The following is a 14,729-nucleotide window of genomic DNA, read 5'->3' as shown; positions in this document are numbered from 1 at the left end:
TTTTACATTGTTGCGGTTGGTATGGGGCTAGGGTGAAGTGGAGCACTTTCTTACAAGCAAAGGGCATACAGATCCTGTAAACTCACTCATTTATGTATTTAGTGTGTCTGATGATTGTTTTACAACTCAGCTGTAACGTTTTAATGTTTTTTCCTAACCGTTCTTTTCCAGCGTGGACTTTGTGAAGTGGTCTTCCCAGGGAATGCTGAGGATGAGCCCAGATGCAATGAATGCTCTTTTCAAACCTACAATTGACCAGATTGTTCAGCACCTCAGTATGTATCTGTGTGTAATTCCACTTAACTGGCTGAGTTGAAACAGCGGTTTTTCTTTGCTGTTTCAAAGCAGTAACTGTAATAAAGTCAAACAACCTTCCTAGTATGTACCAGTTGTGGGTGAGGAATTTAGTTCTGAAACTTGTAGTTGTCTACAAATGAGTTAGGAAAATGATGAAAGTGAGGGACATCTCCTGAACACATACTCCTCTTTAGTTCTAGTACTAGTTACTGAGTGTGATTCAGTCCTGTTACTGCCTAAGCTTCAGTTATTCTATACTTCCAGGGCTGCAAACATTCACAAGATTAAAATGCACCAGGAAACCCAGATCCTGCTTTTCTTTTTCCTGTTTCAAGCAGCAACTTAATAATGCCAGAGGTGTTCACTAGTTTCTGCTTTTTCTTGCTTTTGAGACCTCCAGTTCATTTCTTCCCAGTGGAAGGACGCTTTTGTTCCTGAACCTCCAAATCACTGACATCTCTTAAATGCAAATAGTAAATGATGCATCATGGGAAAAGTACTTCCAGACATGGCTTAAATAGCACTGAATTTATTTATTCAGTAATGAAAAGTGATGTGGGCTTATTGGGAAAATGATTAAGATCTTTGTGGTGGAAGATTGGATTTGTGTCAAGTAGAGTATAATGAATGTACTGAGCAAAGTATTTCTGTTCTACACCTTAAAAAGCACTAGCTGAATCATACTTGGAATGGAATATCTGGCTTTGCTCACTACATGTGAGGGATTATTAGGTAAACTACAGAGGTCAGAACTTACATGTGGACAGGGAGGGAGAGGCCTAGAATTACAACAGTTGTGCCATGTAACTCAGTCATTTGAGCTAAGGGTGAACCTACAACTGAGCTGCATGATATTCCTGAAAGTATGGGATATGACTTCGAGCTAAGAAGGAACATCTGTAAAAATGTAAGGAGGTATAACTTCACAGATGGTATTTATTGTGGTTAAGATGTCAGGGTCAGAAATAATAAGTGAACTTAAAATGGGGTGACTTACCTGGAATGTAGTAATGAGTGTGGGAATCAGTTGGGTTTGAGAATGTCTTGCTGATACCTGAAGTGGCAAGATGATGTCTGTTTCCTTATTACCAATAATGTGATTGGCAGGATTTTGTTGCAAGATATGTATGTCTCCCTTTACTGGTAGAAGATAAATAAAAATTCTGTTTTAAAGGCAACTTCAGAAATACTGTATGCTTTGCAATAAGTGAATCCATAGTGAAATAGAGTATAGTAGAGACTCCAGAAGTGGGAGTAGTGAATGCTGAGAGTGGCAGCGTGGGCACAGATGTGTCACTTTCAGATCTTGTGCATGTGCATGAAACATTTAGTGGACTCAGACATTAGGATTTGCACTAGCATTGCCTCGTCACAGTGTATTTTTCCTTATTGAATGGGCTCTGTTTCTGTTTAGGTGAAGTGTTCGACAAGCCAGAAGTGACCAACGTCAAATTTCTGTTCCTGGTGGGTGGCTTTGCCGAATCCCCCTTGCTCCAACAAGCTGTGCAGAGCGCTTTTGGTTCAAGATGTCGAGTCATCATTCCTCAGGATGTGGGTCTCACCATCCTCAAAGGAGCTGTTCTCTTTGGCCTAGACCCTGCGGTCATCAAAGTGCGGCGTTCGCCGCTCACCTATGGCGTTGGTGTGCTCAACCGGTTCGTGGAAGGGAAGCACCCACCGGAGAAGCTTCTAGTCAAAGATGGCACACGCTGGTGCACTGATGTCTTTGACAAATTTATCTCAGCCGACCAATCTGTAGCGCTTGGGGAAACTGTGACACGCAGTTACACACCTGCCAAACCTTCCCAGCTGGTAATAGTGATCAATATCTATAGCTCAGAACAAGACAACGTTAGCTTCATCACGGAATCTGGGGTGAAGAAGTGTGGCACCCTTCGCCTGGATCTCACGGGAACTGACGCTTCAGTGCCAAACCGGCGGGAGATCAAAACACTGATGCAGTTTGGGGACACTGAAATCAAAGCCATGGCCATTGATGTTGCGACCTCTAAAAGTGTCAAAGTTGGTATTGATTTCTTAAACTACTGATGGTCCTTTTCCCCACCACGGCCTGTTTGTGAGACTGATCTTCCAGTATTCCATTTTTTGACTTTCATATATCATGTAGTCAAGTTGAATTTCAGCAGGCTATATGAGAACAGCTAGTAGTAAGGTGGGGTAATGTCGTGTTTGTGCCCTTTGATGACCAAAGGCTGCATTTTCAAAGACCCTTACAAAGTTTTGGGAGCTAAAGTCCAGGAGTAGTAGAAGTTCCCAAATTACTCAAGCATGCTAAAGATCTACCTTTATTAAGTAAACACTGATTATTCTTGAGTCTCAAAGGCTAGTTAAAAATATATAAAATTATAATCTCTTTGCCTTGTTCTTCTTCCTCTTTCTCCTCAGAAAAAGTCACTAACCCACATGGTTGTTGTAGGGGGTGTATTTTTGTGGGATATCTGTTTAAATAGCACCATCCTCTGGCAATGGGAACAAATTAGTAGTCTATAGTATTCTTTTGACTTTACCCAGTGCTTTTGAAATTTAAAGTGTTGAAAATTAATGACTCAAAGAAATGGGAAAAGAAAATCCTCAGAAATCCTTAATATTACATTTCGGAAGCATATATATATCTCAGAACCTAATATTGATTGCTCCAGTTTGAAATCAAGGCCTTTATTGTCAAAGCTCTCAGAACAAACTGTTAGAATCATTAGTGAGCATTGCCCTCATTATACTTCAGAAGACTATTAAGAGCAAAGCTGTTTCCCATTTGGGTCTTTTAAACTTATTTTTATTAGTTTCCATCTGAAACCACGGAATCACGTAACAGTTGAGGTTGAACAGGACATCCATTGACTGTCTGATGCAACCTCTCAGCTCTAAGCAGTATCAGCCAGAATAGGTTGCTTTCTTCAGTTCTGAATATCTCCAGAATGGAGATGCCTAAACTTCATTTGACAACCCTCACTGCAAAAAAGCTTCTTTTTTTGTTTAAAAGGAATATCTGGAGTCTGAATTTGTGTACATTGCCTCTTACACTGGATACCTCTGATAAGTCTGACTGCATCTTCTTTCCTGTCTGCTGTCAGGCATTTGTACATGTTGCTAACATTCCCTGAGCCTTCTTGAACCTAACAGCCCCAGCTCTCTCAGCCTCTACTCACGTGGGAGATACCCCAGTCCCCTCAGCATCTTCCTGGCCCTTTGCTGCTCTCAGTCCAGTATGTCCACGTCTCTCTTGCTCTGGGAAGCACAGAACCAGACCCTGCTCTCCAGCTGTGGTCTCACCAGGGCTGAATAAGGGGGAATAATCTCGTTCCTTGACCTGCTGACAGTGCTGTTCCCAGTAGGGCCCAGGAGGCTGTTGGCATTCTTTGTTGCAAGGGCACGTTGCTCACACTCAGCCTTCGGTCTGCCAAGACCCCGAGGTCTTTTACTGCCACCAAGCTGCTTCCGAGTCCACAGCATATCCTGGTGTATTGGGTTATTCCTCCTTCTTCAAGTGATTGTTTTTCCTTTCCTGTTAATTCTTGTATTGAGATTGGGAAGTACAGCTAGATGATGGCTGTCCAGGAACATTTAAGTGACTTAAAGAGAGAAGACCATTCAGATCAAAAGTACCATAACATATTTTGTGTAGCAGACATTTAAATGGAGTAAAATATATTTCTGTGTTGAGTTGAATGGCCAATAAAGTGGAAGGCAGAAGCCAATATAATGAAACTACAAATAGCATTAAATAAAGCTACGTGGCTTTACAAGTCTGTGAGCACAGAACTCTAACACAGGGGAAATGCAGTGATGGTCATTGCAGCGTCATTGTTTTTCAAATAACAACTTTCTGGAAACATTTTCTTCAGCATGTTCACCTGCAATATTTCTTTTACAACTCCAATAGTTCTTATTTTGCAAAATGCTACAGGTGAAAAACTTCTGAAACTTACATTCTGTATCTGCCATGAACTGACAACTACAGATTCAAATTCAAATCCCACGCCAAATTAGCAGATTGGTGTCACCTAGAATCACCCTAAAATGCTTACACTTTCAGAGCACTTATACAGAGCTGCCCAATTACCTGCTGGAATTCATTATGTTTTTGAAACTTTGAAATGTTGTTATTAATGAAAACCTTCCTTTCTAATAAGTGGAATATGAGTTAAATCCATTACTGACACTGTTGGGAGATTAAAACTTAATCAATAATTTCACTAATTTATGTTCCAATCCTGCACTTAAGCTTTCTGTGTTTATCCTGCAGTTTTGCCACAGAACTGATCCACTGGATTTTGCCATTGAATTTTCTGTCTCCTGCAGAATTCCCTAGTTGAATGGGAAATGTGTTCTGCATTCAGCTTTAAAATATATATATAAATAGAGGACTAAGGAGAATGCTAAGTCATAGTATCCAGCTGGATACTTTCTATAATTACAAAGTGTGCTTGCTAGCAGTCGATTTCCTGCTGCCTGCTAAATGCTTTAAAAGCTAAATACTGGGATTTTTTTTGTGTGTTGCTTTCCATGGTTTACAAACAAGAGAAACTTTTAAGATGAGTTATGAACAATATAATTTTATGTATATACAATATTTAAATATTGTACAGACTCTTTCTTTCTACAGTGCTATTTTCTTGTATAAAAATGCTCTTTGCCTCTGTTGATTTCATTCAGCTGTTAATTTTAAATACCATAGTTTCTCAATCAGCTTCTGTAATTATAGGCTTTTAAAGATGGTAAGATATGAAATGTAAAAAGCTGATCTTACAGTAATAGGAAAGAAATGTTAGTGTGTCAGAGACTACAACATTCTTCCTGCAGTGCAAGTCATGCCAGCTAAACACATTACACAGATGTATTAGTAGGATGCCAGGGTTTTCATTTCTTCATTTCAGATGGTAGCCATTCTTTCTCCAGCAGTTTATCATAATAATGGATGAATCCTCCTGTAAAACCAAGTTTAAAATTAGTTTATATGATCTGGATATACAGCTTTTTCACTAGGTTTTGGGGTTTTCTCTAGCTAAGAAAACAGCAAACAACCAAAAGAACTGCAAACAAGAAACTACCTTCCGAAGTCAGGCAGCACTCATTATTGCAGCTGCAGGTAAGACCCAGTCTCTGTTTACCACTTCCACCTACCAAAAGACAAAAATCTTTAAAACAGGCTTTGGTGTCTTTGCATGCAGTGTTAAATTGAGTTGGTCCGATTCTGCACAGATTTGTTTTCAGTGGCCTTAACACAGAATTTGATCTACTAAATGGCTGCCATACCCTCCTCTCCCCTATGACAAGGAGGTGACCTGCAAGATTAGGTGACCCATGATTTTTGTGCTGTTTTCAGCTGTCTGCAGGGAATGCTGCTGGTAGTTCCTGCAGCTCTTCTGAAGCACAGTTCCCTGCACAGCAGTGATTCTCTGCCCTTTGTATTCACTTTTTGTAAGATTCCATTTGGGTCCAAGCAGGGGCTTTTTGTTGAAATTACTGCAGCTGTAAAACGTAGTTTGCATATTTTTGCACTTCCTCCTTCAGTCTGATGAGAGCACTGTCAAGCTTACCTTTGCAGAGCACTGAACTACTGAACAAACTCCCATCTATCCTAGTTGCCCTCTTTAAGAATGGAAAATTAGCTTGTCTTCCTAAGAAATTAGAATTTTAAGTAGAATATTATGCTGTGGTCTGTAGACTTTAACCCAGTTAAACAACTTTACACTGTAAGAGGCATGTGGATGCCCATTTTGATAAAGGATGGTAGGCTGTAAAATTATTGTGGAATTTACTAGGAAATGAGTAAATTTTAGAATTGTAGTTCTGATACCTTTGCAGGAGGGTCCCTGCACAGCATTTTTTTTGTAGGGGCTTCAGATGACATTGTGCAACTTAATGTTGGAAAGACAAGGCCTGCTACCCATAGGGAAGGCAGGGGTCCTGGCATAAGTTTTGCTCTGAGCAGCAACTTGCAAGTTTGGGTCCAAGTTACTGAACTCTAGGTTAAAGTTTAGCAGCTAATTGTGATGGAATGATTAATTGTGTTAGAATATGATAAATGTGCAGTGATGGTTAGGACAGTTTACATTGGTATGAATATACCAATACTTACATACAGGAGTTTTAATGCATTATTATGAGAAGGCTAATTATATATTGCAGACATTTAATTGCCAAGATAAGCTGCATATTTATGATATGAAGTGGCTTAAGCGGATGAATAGTATAAAAGTTGTTGGGCATAACGTCACAGTACTCACCTGCTTGAAATAAACTATATTATAAAACCAACCATTGTGGTCTTGTTCACCTTTGTGCAAGGTAAATTCAGATTTCACTGATGTTTGGAGCTGTTCACAACTTGTCTGGATTGTATCTTGAGTGTTCTTGTGTCTTCAATCATGTCAAATAAATTACCTTAAAATTAATTTTTCTTTTTGGGTGTCGCTATTTTTATGAAAATGGCTATAAAAAGGAATGTAATTCATTATAAAGGTTCACTTGTGTACTCCATTCACTGCTGGTGATCATTCAGCTTCCACCAAAGGCAGTGTAGCTCTGAGTAGGGTGTCTGTTGGAGTTATGACAGACTGACTTTTGGCAATACCAAAAGCACATCAGGTGTCTTCTGGAGTAGGGCCCTCAGAGAGTGAGGAAATCAAATATAAAATTTGATATATCAAAGAGAATGGTAATCTTTAGGTCTTGTATTATTAAAAGCTGTTTTATTCTTAAAATTGTATTATCAGGCCAATAACCGGGTATATTTGCATGAGAATGTGTTTCCTTATAGGTCTAGAAATGTTTAGTAAGGTCCAGCTAGACTGAAAAAAACCTTGCATAACAATTTGTGCAATATTACATTTTTCTGCTAACAGTTGTAGGCCACGTCCCTCTAAAATTCAGCTCTTGCCACTGGCTATAGAGAGGATTCAGGGGCTTATGTGACCTCAGTGTACAATCCAGCTCAGATGCAGAGATGCAGTGAACTGAAATGTGCAGCAGCCACTACACCCCAACTTCCTCCTATTTGCTGCAATGAAGATGTTTTACAAGTGCTTTGTGACTATAATTATAAACACCATCCTAATAGGTGAGGTACTGTATTTAACTTGTAGTGAACTTGATTTCAGCTAAACATTCAATTAATGTTACCAGTACAATGGGAAATATAATTACAGTCTTCAGAGACAAATTGAGAACCAAATTTTGCTTTCAGTGTTCTAGCACACTGCTGAAGTTTCCAGTGGAGTTTCATGTATGTGCATTCAGAATTTGATCCTTTCACTGGACTTCTCTAAATCTGTTGGGTTTCTCATATGAGTGTGTTTATATTTAAAGATATGGCCCTATCTTGATAGGAGGGATTATGTATAAATTGTTGGTTCTACAAAATCTCATAAGCTCTTACTGAAATTTGCAGATGTTATATTCATGTGAATAGCTGTGGAATAAAACAATTTATAAAACAACCTCCCTGACAGCAGCGTCCAACTTCTCTCCTTTCAGTTTCCAAATAGCTACATTAAGCACCATCCAGACATCTGTCTTTAAGACAGTGAATGCAGAGTTCCTTTACTCAGTGTAAGAGCTGCTTTATTTTCAAGAGATGCAACCTGGATAAATTGGTGAGAGTGCAGATACTTTGTGTAACTGGGATTCAGGCCTGTTATTTGCCAATTTCATTAGATACTGATATTGGAAAGCTTGTACTTAATTTTTTTTTTTTTTAGGGATAAATTCTGTTTTATTAGTTCTCATTCATGCCTTGCTATGTTCTAACAGAGAAACATTTTTGCGGTGGAACTGATGCAGAGTCACAGGAAGTTATTGTGCTTTTTGCTTTCAAATTAGAGACCCGAATGTGGGTATTCAAACAAAGCAAGAAATTTCACTGTAGCCTGTGCAGTTCAAAGAGGCAAAGATCAGTTTCTCGCAACAAAAACTCTCCATCCTTATGCCATATATTAAGTCAGTTAACTGCAAACATTTTTGTGCAAACCAAGACATTCTGTATTGGCTTTAGTTAACATACAATTGAGTGGATGCTGGCTATAATTTTAAAATAATACCTATTTTCTAATTTTTCAGAGGCTATAATTAGGGAAAAGTTTACTAGACACCATATCCCAGGACCTCTGGCTTTGTGCCCACAGCAGAAGTTACTGAACTTGGACATGATATTCACTACCGAGGGATGGCAAAACAATTAAGAAGCTGGCAGATTGCAGCCACTGTGATCCTTCTGTCGGTGTCCACAGGTGAGCTGACACAAACATGGAGAAACGAAAAATACAGTATGAGCTTACTCTGGGAATGCTGTGTGCTGCAGCAGAGCCAAGACATAAAAGGAGCACAACACCATACTGAGTGTAAGGAAACCAAAAGAACCGGCGTGTAAGCAGGAGTTTGAATGGCTAGGACAAATGCATTGCTGTGCTCCGGCAGTGACAAGATCAGGGAAGGTTTCAAAACACAAAGAAGTGATGAGATTGAGAGCTGTGAATGCAGAGTTCATTAAACCGTAGTAATCTAAGGAGTTAGAAAGGTGAGTTTCCCTTTTCTAAGGGCAACAAGGAGTATTTCCTTCCCTTTGAGGAATAAGCTCCGCACCTCTAGTAGGAACTTCCGTCTGCCATCAGCTGATAAGAGCGGACACCAGACTGAACATATCCTCTTCCTTTGCCATACAAAGAGCAATCGCAGTGCTGCCTTGATGCTTCCCACACGCAGACACCCTGCATGCCGTGCCTGTGTATTTGCTAACATACACAAGGTTGCAGTTAAAGCACTGCAGTTCAATGTGTTGTTCAGAGGTTTTACTTTTCATCTAGTGACAATCATAATAGATTTATTTTCTCAGCCCGTGTCACCCCACCAACACTTTACCTAGATGACAACTGACTCCTCAAAAAGAGTAGAGTTGAAATAAGTTAAATGTGAGCAGAGCAGAATCCAGCAGAAAAGATGCTGGTCCTGGATGGTATATGCAGGAGTTCTTGCATATACGTGTGGTTTTCCACAAACAACATTACAGCATCCTTCTTGAGATAATTTTCTCCCTATGTTCCTTGTGGGAGCAGGGGTCCTGAATGGCAGTACTGTCTGTAGCATGTTGGGAACACACAGCTTGAACCTGGAAAAGTTCTTAGTTGTAGAACTCAGTGGTCAGGAAGATAGATATTCTGTCAACTCAGGATAACAAGGTCATTGTTTCAGTTTGGTATTTGGTAAGGCAGTTGAAGTTCAGGTAATGAGATTAAGAGTGTTCCAAAAAGTGTTTGAATGATATTGTAGCTCTTTTATTTTGACTTAGGGGTGAAACACATGCGATTGAAGATCAGAAAGTGCCACACACTTACCAAGAGCGCTAAAGAACTGAGGAGATGTTGAGAAACCACACCAATCACATCCCACAGAAGCATTTTTCATTTCCGTCCTTCAGAGTCAGGTAGTATATAGTGTATAGTATATATATTTCCCCCCTTTTTCTTTTCTCTCTCTGTGCAGATCCATCCAGTATTTTTGCTGACTACAACTGCAGCTCTGTCAAAGCATCACAGGAGATCCATATAGCTGGAAAGGACCTCAGGCATCAATCACATATCACTGTCCTGCTGCAGAATAGTATTAGTTCTGCCTAAGTTACTCACAACTTTTATTTAGTCTGATTTTAAACCTTCTGACCCTGCAATGGTGCTGCCTGCTTGGGCAGTTGACTTGTGTTTCACAGTCCTCATCTATCTAAAATCTTACATAATGCCAGCTTTGACTCTCTCTGGCTGTCCTACCCCTAGAGAACATGGGAACATTTCATCCTATTCCTGCTTTGACATCTTTTGACATATCTGAAGACTCATTTCATGAATGCCCTAATTTTCTAATTAAACCCCTGGTCTTTCAATCACATTTTATAGACCTGTGATCTTTTTTTTTTATGGCTCTGTTGGCAGTGGATGTTGATTTCTTGCAGTTAGGCATCTCATTGCTGGAAGGAGATTTGGAAACTGATGCCAAAGTTATTCTGTGTGCACACACATGAAGGGCTGGTGTTGGGTACATCCCACTACAGAACAGCCCTGGTGAAGCATCAACAAACAATGAAACGTGATATGGGTAGTTGAGACACATTATGGTTTTGACTTTTGCAAACAATGATTAAAGGCCTTGTGTGCAAAGTGAAGGGTGCATTTGAACCTTAGGAGCTTGTTACAGCAGTTAATATTGTATTAACTGGGTGTGCTTTTGATAAATTACACCTATGAGGTAACCATAAATCATGGTTATGAAACAGACTACAAGTTTTGCACTCACTTTGCTTTTAGAATTTGCATGGTTAAAGCATTTTCCTTGAACTCCTCTACCGTGGAGGTTTTGATAAACTACTTATGCCTTGCTGACCTGAAGTGTGTTAAGCTATATGAAAAATGCTGCAACGAAAAACTTCAAAGAGTGTGAGAAATCTGTATCTTCATTAATTACTTGTTGGAGAAGCTTAGGCAGGCTAGATTGAGCTTTTTATTCTGAATTTAAAATGCAAGAAAATACTCCAACCACAGAAAATAGGGCTCCACTCTGAGGTTAAAGGCTAATTTAATCCAGTAGTCACCCCTACTTTTGGCTAGGTGTCAGCACCTCTGGTCTCCCTTACACTCTCCCTGTCATTAAAATCTCTGGCATCTTCTATGTGGCTGTTATGGGACATCATGTCCTTTGGAAAATGAAGATCTAAATGAAGAGTGTTGGAAGACAGTGCTTCAGACTCTGTCACTTAATCGCTGCTACTTCACTCAAAATGATGAGTGTGGAAGAATCTCATGACCTCTTGGTAGATTCCCAGTGTTGTAGCACTTACAACTGTATGACTTGTGTGATGCCAGCAGTGAATGATGTATCCCTCTTTCCTCTCTGCTTAACCAAGAGAGAAAGCAGAATTTCTGTGAACAAGAAAACAGTTCAGTGTAGTGCAAACTCTGCATACAAGATTTGTTTCATCTGCCCTGTTCTACTCCTCCCAAGGTGTAATTAAGCATTTTTCGTGCTGTTTCCATACCCAAAATCCCTCACACGAACAAAGCTTATGGAATTGGTATGAGCATCTTGGCATGCCCAGACAACCCTAAAATGCCTGGTAGATGTGAATTGTCTGAGGATGCAGTCCTGGCTGGGAGTGAAGGAACAGCTGGACCTATTCTGGATACCAAAGCAAAGCAAAAACAACTGGTGAAACTCCTCAAATTTATTGAACCTTCAGGGGGCTTTTTGTGTGTTAAGTTATATTCGTCTTCCCAGAGTACTATTAGCATATTCACCTACATTGAAATAATTAATTTCCTTGTTATATGCCAACTCTTAATTTTTTGCTCTTTCAGAATTATTGAAATTTGTGACAAGAGGTAGTGATATGAGGAAATGCTTGGTTTCTGGTTTATTAATCAATTCCATAATATCTCATTGTTCACAATTGCTTTATTTAATAGCACCAATTTCTGCTTTCAGGTCTTGACTTCCCTGATAAGCATTTAAGTTTCAGAATTTTTCAAAATCTTTTAACCTTTATCCCTCTGATTTTTTTTTTTCTCAGCCTATAATTTATTATACAGTCTCCTGTCAGAGGAGGAGGTAGACTAGGTGATTTTTACTGTATTGCAAATTATAATTATTATCGTTATTTGCATTAGTAATGGATTCATTCTTATCACTGAAAACAATTCCATTATCCAATCAGACAGTTATCTTCACACTGTCCGTGATTGTATCTTTTCATCAGGCACCTCTTTCTCTGGGGGTCAAAAGGAGAATTATTCTTTAGTTCAGTCACTTTTCTCTTCACTCTTAACATTTTCCTTGTTTAAAAAAAAGTTTTTAATCCCCAACAAGGATCTGTTGCAACAAAAATATGCTCCTTTCTGCTGCTGTGCTGCCATGCCTTCCGACCCTGCAAAGGATGGCACAGTGGTGCCAGGAGCTGCCCTTCAATGACCCCTCTGTCACAGGCACCTGAAGAGGGTTTGTAGTGCAGGGTTAGTGGGAGGGACTGATTTTCATGAGCCAGCAAAGATATTTTAATGCCTTTTGGAATTAAGACAAAGGCTTGAGGATCTACACTCTCTCTAAATGAAGGGCAGAAGCCTTCTTTCCCAAATCCTCTCCGTGTTCTGTGGGAGATGGCCGGTTTGGAGAGGGATAATTGCAGAATGAGGGTGCAGAGGGAGCAGTCTCCTCACTGACTTCCCACTAAATTTACTGTGCCTCTCCAGGGGTATAAAATGGACATAGGCACTGATTTCCGAACTGCAAGCAAAGGGGAGCAGAGAAAGGTTGGAGAGAGATGTGAGGTCAGGCCACAGATGCCCCTGAGGAACTGAGAGCACCTTGGTGAGAGCTGCAGATGGTGGGCAACCTCTTTCACACTTCTCTCCTGATGACTTTTGAGTAAGGAATTAAGGCCAGTGCAGGAAAGGTTGTCAGCCTAAACCAAAAGTTTGTTTTATTTATTGTTAAGCAGTTCCTGTGGATGTTTCTGTAGTTTGCCTCAGGCTGTGGCCAGCAAACAAAGCGCTTTGTGTTGGGAGAAGGAGGGGATGGCTTCTGCTCTTCTATCACCTCAGGCAGGAACATACACATTCTTACTTTGTGTTTTTGCATTCCATGTAATGAAGGTGATGACTATATTCCTCCTTAATGAAGACCCTCTTCTAAGCAAGAAATGGTACCACACTCAAGGCAGGCCTCACTCTCCAAAGAAGATATTCAGGACTCCCAGAGGAATCCAACCTCTGGAACTTCACACCCCAAAACTGAGGTACCCAAGCCACCAGTAATGTTCATTGCTGTTGTTTTTCATGAGAGCAAGACTTAGGTTATAAAAATTATATGAAAAAAATTAATAATATAAATTTTTATGTGAAGAAGTGGATTACTCTAGAGGTTTAGATCCCTTTTTTTTTCCCCTTCACCTCCCTAATTGGTGAGATGTGAAGCCATTGTCTCTTCAATGCAATTAAAGATAAGATTTTTCATAGGATGTGTGCCGCAACAATAATTCCATGGGTCACAGCACAAAGAGGGACTTGAATGCAACTTTTGTCTTTGGGTCTCACATAATATATGTCTTCAAGGTGCCAGCAAGTGTAGTAGCCACTCAAATGTTATTGTGTAATGGAATACAACATTTAGACATAATTTAAAGAGTACTTTGCTTCTTGGTTCTGTTTGTATATAGGCACAGTTTAGAAGTGAGTGTCATGTAGATCACTGTAAGTATTTTTTCATTCAGGGCTATGGAAGATCACATCGACCCTCTCCTTTCTTCCTCTGCCCTCTGCTGGGGCCTCCTGTTTTGAACAATTAAGAAAGGGGATACATTATACCCTTTTCTTGTCTTCAGATTTGAGGGGGTTTGCAGAGCTAAAAAAATGAGTACCTGAACTTACATAATTTCTTTGGCAAAAATAGTATTTTTTTCAAGTAAATATCTCTTTTTTCAAAGAAATTTTCCCAGTTTATATCAGTAACAAGATGTTAACAAATTTAGCCTTGTTTTTCACAGTTAAATACAATCATACATAGTATATATTTCTGAGGGCAAAATACCTTAGGATTTACACTCAAATTAAGGAAAGACTAGCCTTCAAGGTATAACATCATAAAATTCTTATTTGCAACCTATGACGATGCATCCCAGGAAGGTATGGAATTAAATACAAGTACATTGCCCTGTCAGCTGTGACTGGGTGATGAAAGCTCTAATATGACAAACTAGATTAAAAAACCCCTCAAGAGATTTAGTAAGGAGAATTCATCAATGCCAAATTAAGATACGCTCAACTATTTCTTGAAAGATAGAACCTCATTATCCTACTGATTTATGGAGAAAAGTAATGACTGTGGACAGCATTGTCTAAAGACAACAATGAGCTCTGGTATATCTCAGTAATAATTAGAGTCACATGAAATCTTCAATTTATTTTTTCTTATTATTCTCAGATGATTTGTAATATAGGGGAAAAATGCATTGCACGTGGTAATCTCAAATGGAATGAAAATACATGGCCCAAGTTGTTCCCATATTTAAAATTCTGATTGCAACACTGCCCACCAACAAAATAATAGTAATTTCTGGCAGGAATTATAAAACCTAAAGCATTTTTCACCAAATTACTCACTCTATATCCACAATTATAGCCCATTTGTTTTCTTATGCTGATAACAAAAGACACATTTTGAGATCCTCGCTGTGCTACTCTTCCTTTAATACATAAAGTGAGCTTTCCAAAAGCTACAAAATGATGCAGATGAAAATCAAAACATTCCTACATTTAAAGATTCAATCAAAGACTTGCCATGAATGGTGTGATATTAAAGTTTAAAAAAATAATCAATTTAGTGTGTATTTTTGAACAGGATTTGTCACAAATAGCATTCCCAATAGATAAGAATGA

General features: G+C 39.2%; 1 protein-coding gene across 2 annotated transcripts in view; it reads left to right on the top strand.

Annotated features, from left to right (window-relative positions):
- The window catches only part of HSPA12A (heat shock protein family A (Hsp70) member 12A), a 49,646-nt gene extending 45,858 nt beyond the window's left edge, over window positions 1–3,788 (top strand). For both annotated transcript variants that reach the window (XM_027900249.1, XM_027900250.1), the window contains exons 11-12: window positions 172–275; window positions 1,712–3,788. In XM_027900249.1, the coding sequence (XP_027756050.1) occupies window positions 172–275; window positions 1,712–2,346 (739 nt within the window). In that variant the 3' untranslated portion in view covers window positions 2,347–3,788. The remainder of the gene's footprint in view (window positions 1–171; window positions 276–1,711) is intronic.
- Window positions 3,789–14,729: the final 10,941 nt, after the last annotated feature.

The sequence above is a fragment of the Empidonax traillii genome, unplaced genomic scaffold (genome assembly GCF_003031625.1).
Source record: "Empidonax traillii isolate 1590-97213 ecotype Southwest subspecies unplaced genomic scaffold, ASM303162v1 scaffold716:size334641, whole genome shotgun sequence".
NCBI lineage: Eukaryota > Metazoa > Chordata > Aves > Passeriformes > Tyrannidae > Empidonax > Empidonax traillii.
The sequence above is the reverse complement of the archived record's forward strand: the minus strand, read 5'-3'. Positions and strand labels throughout refer to the sequence as shown.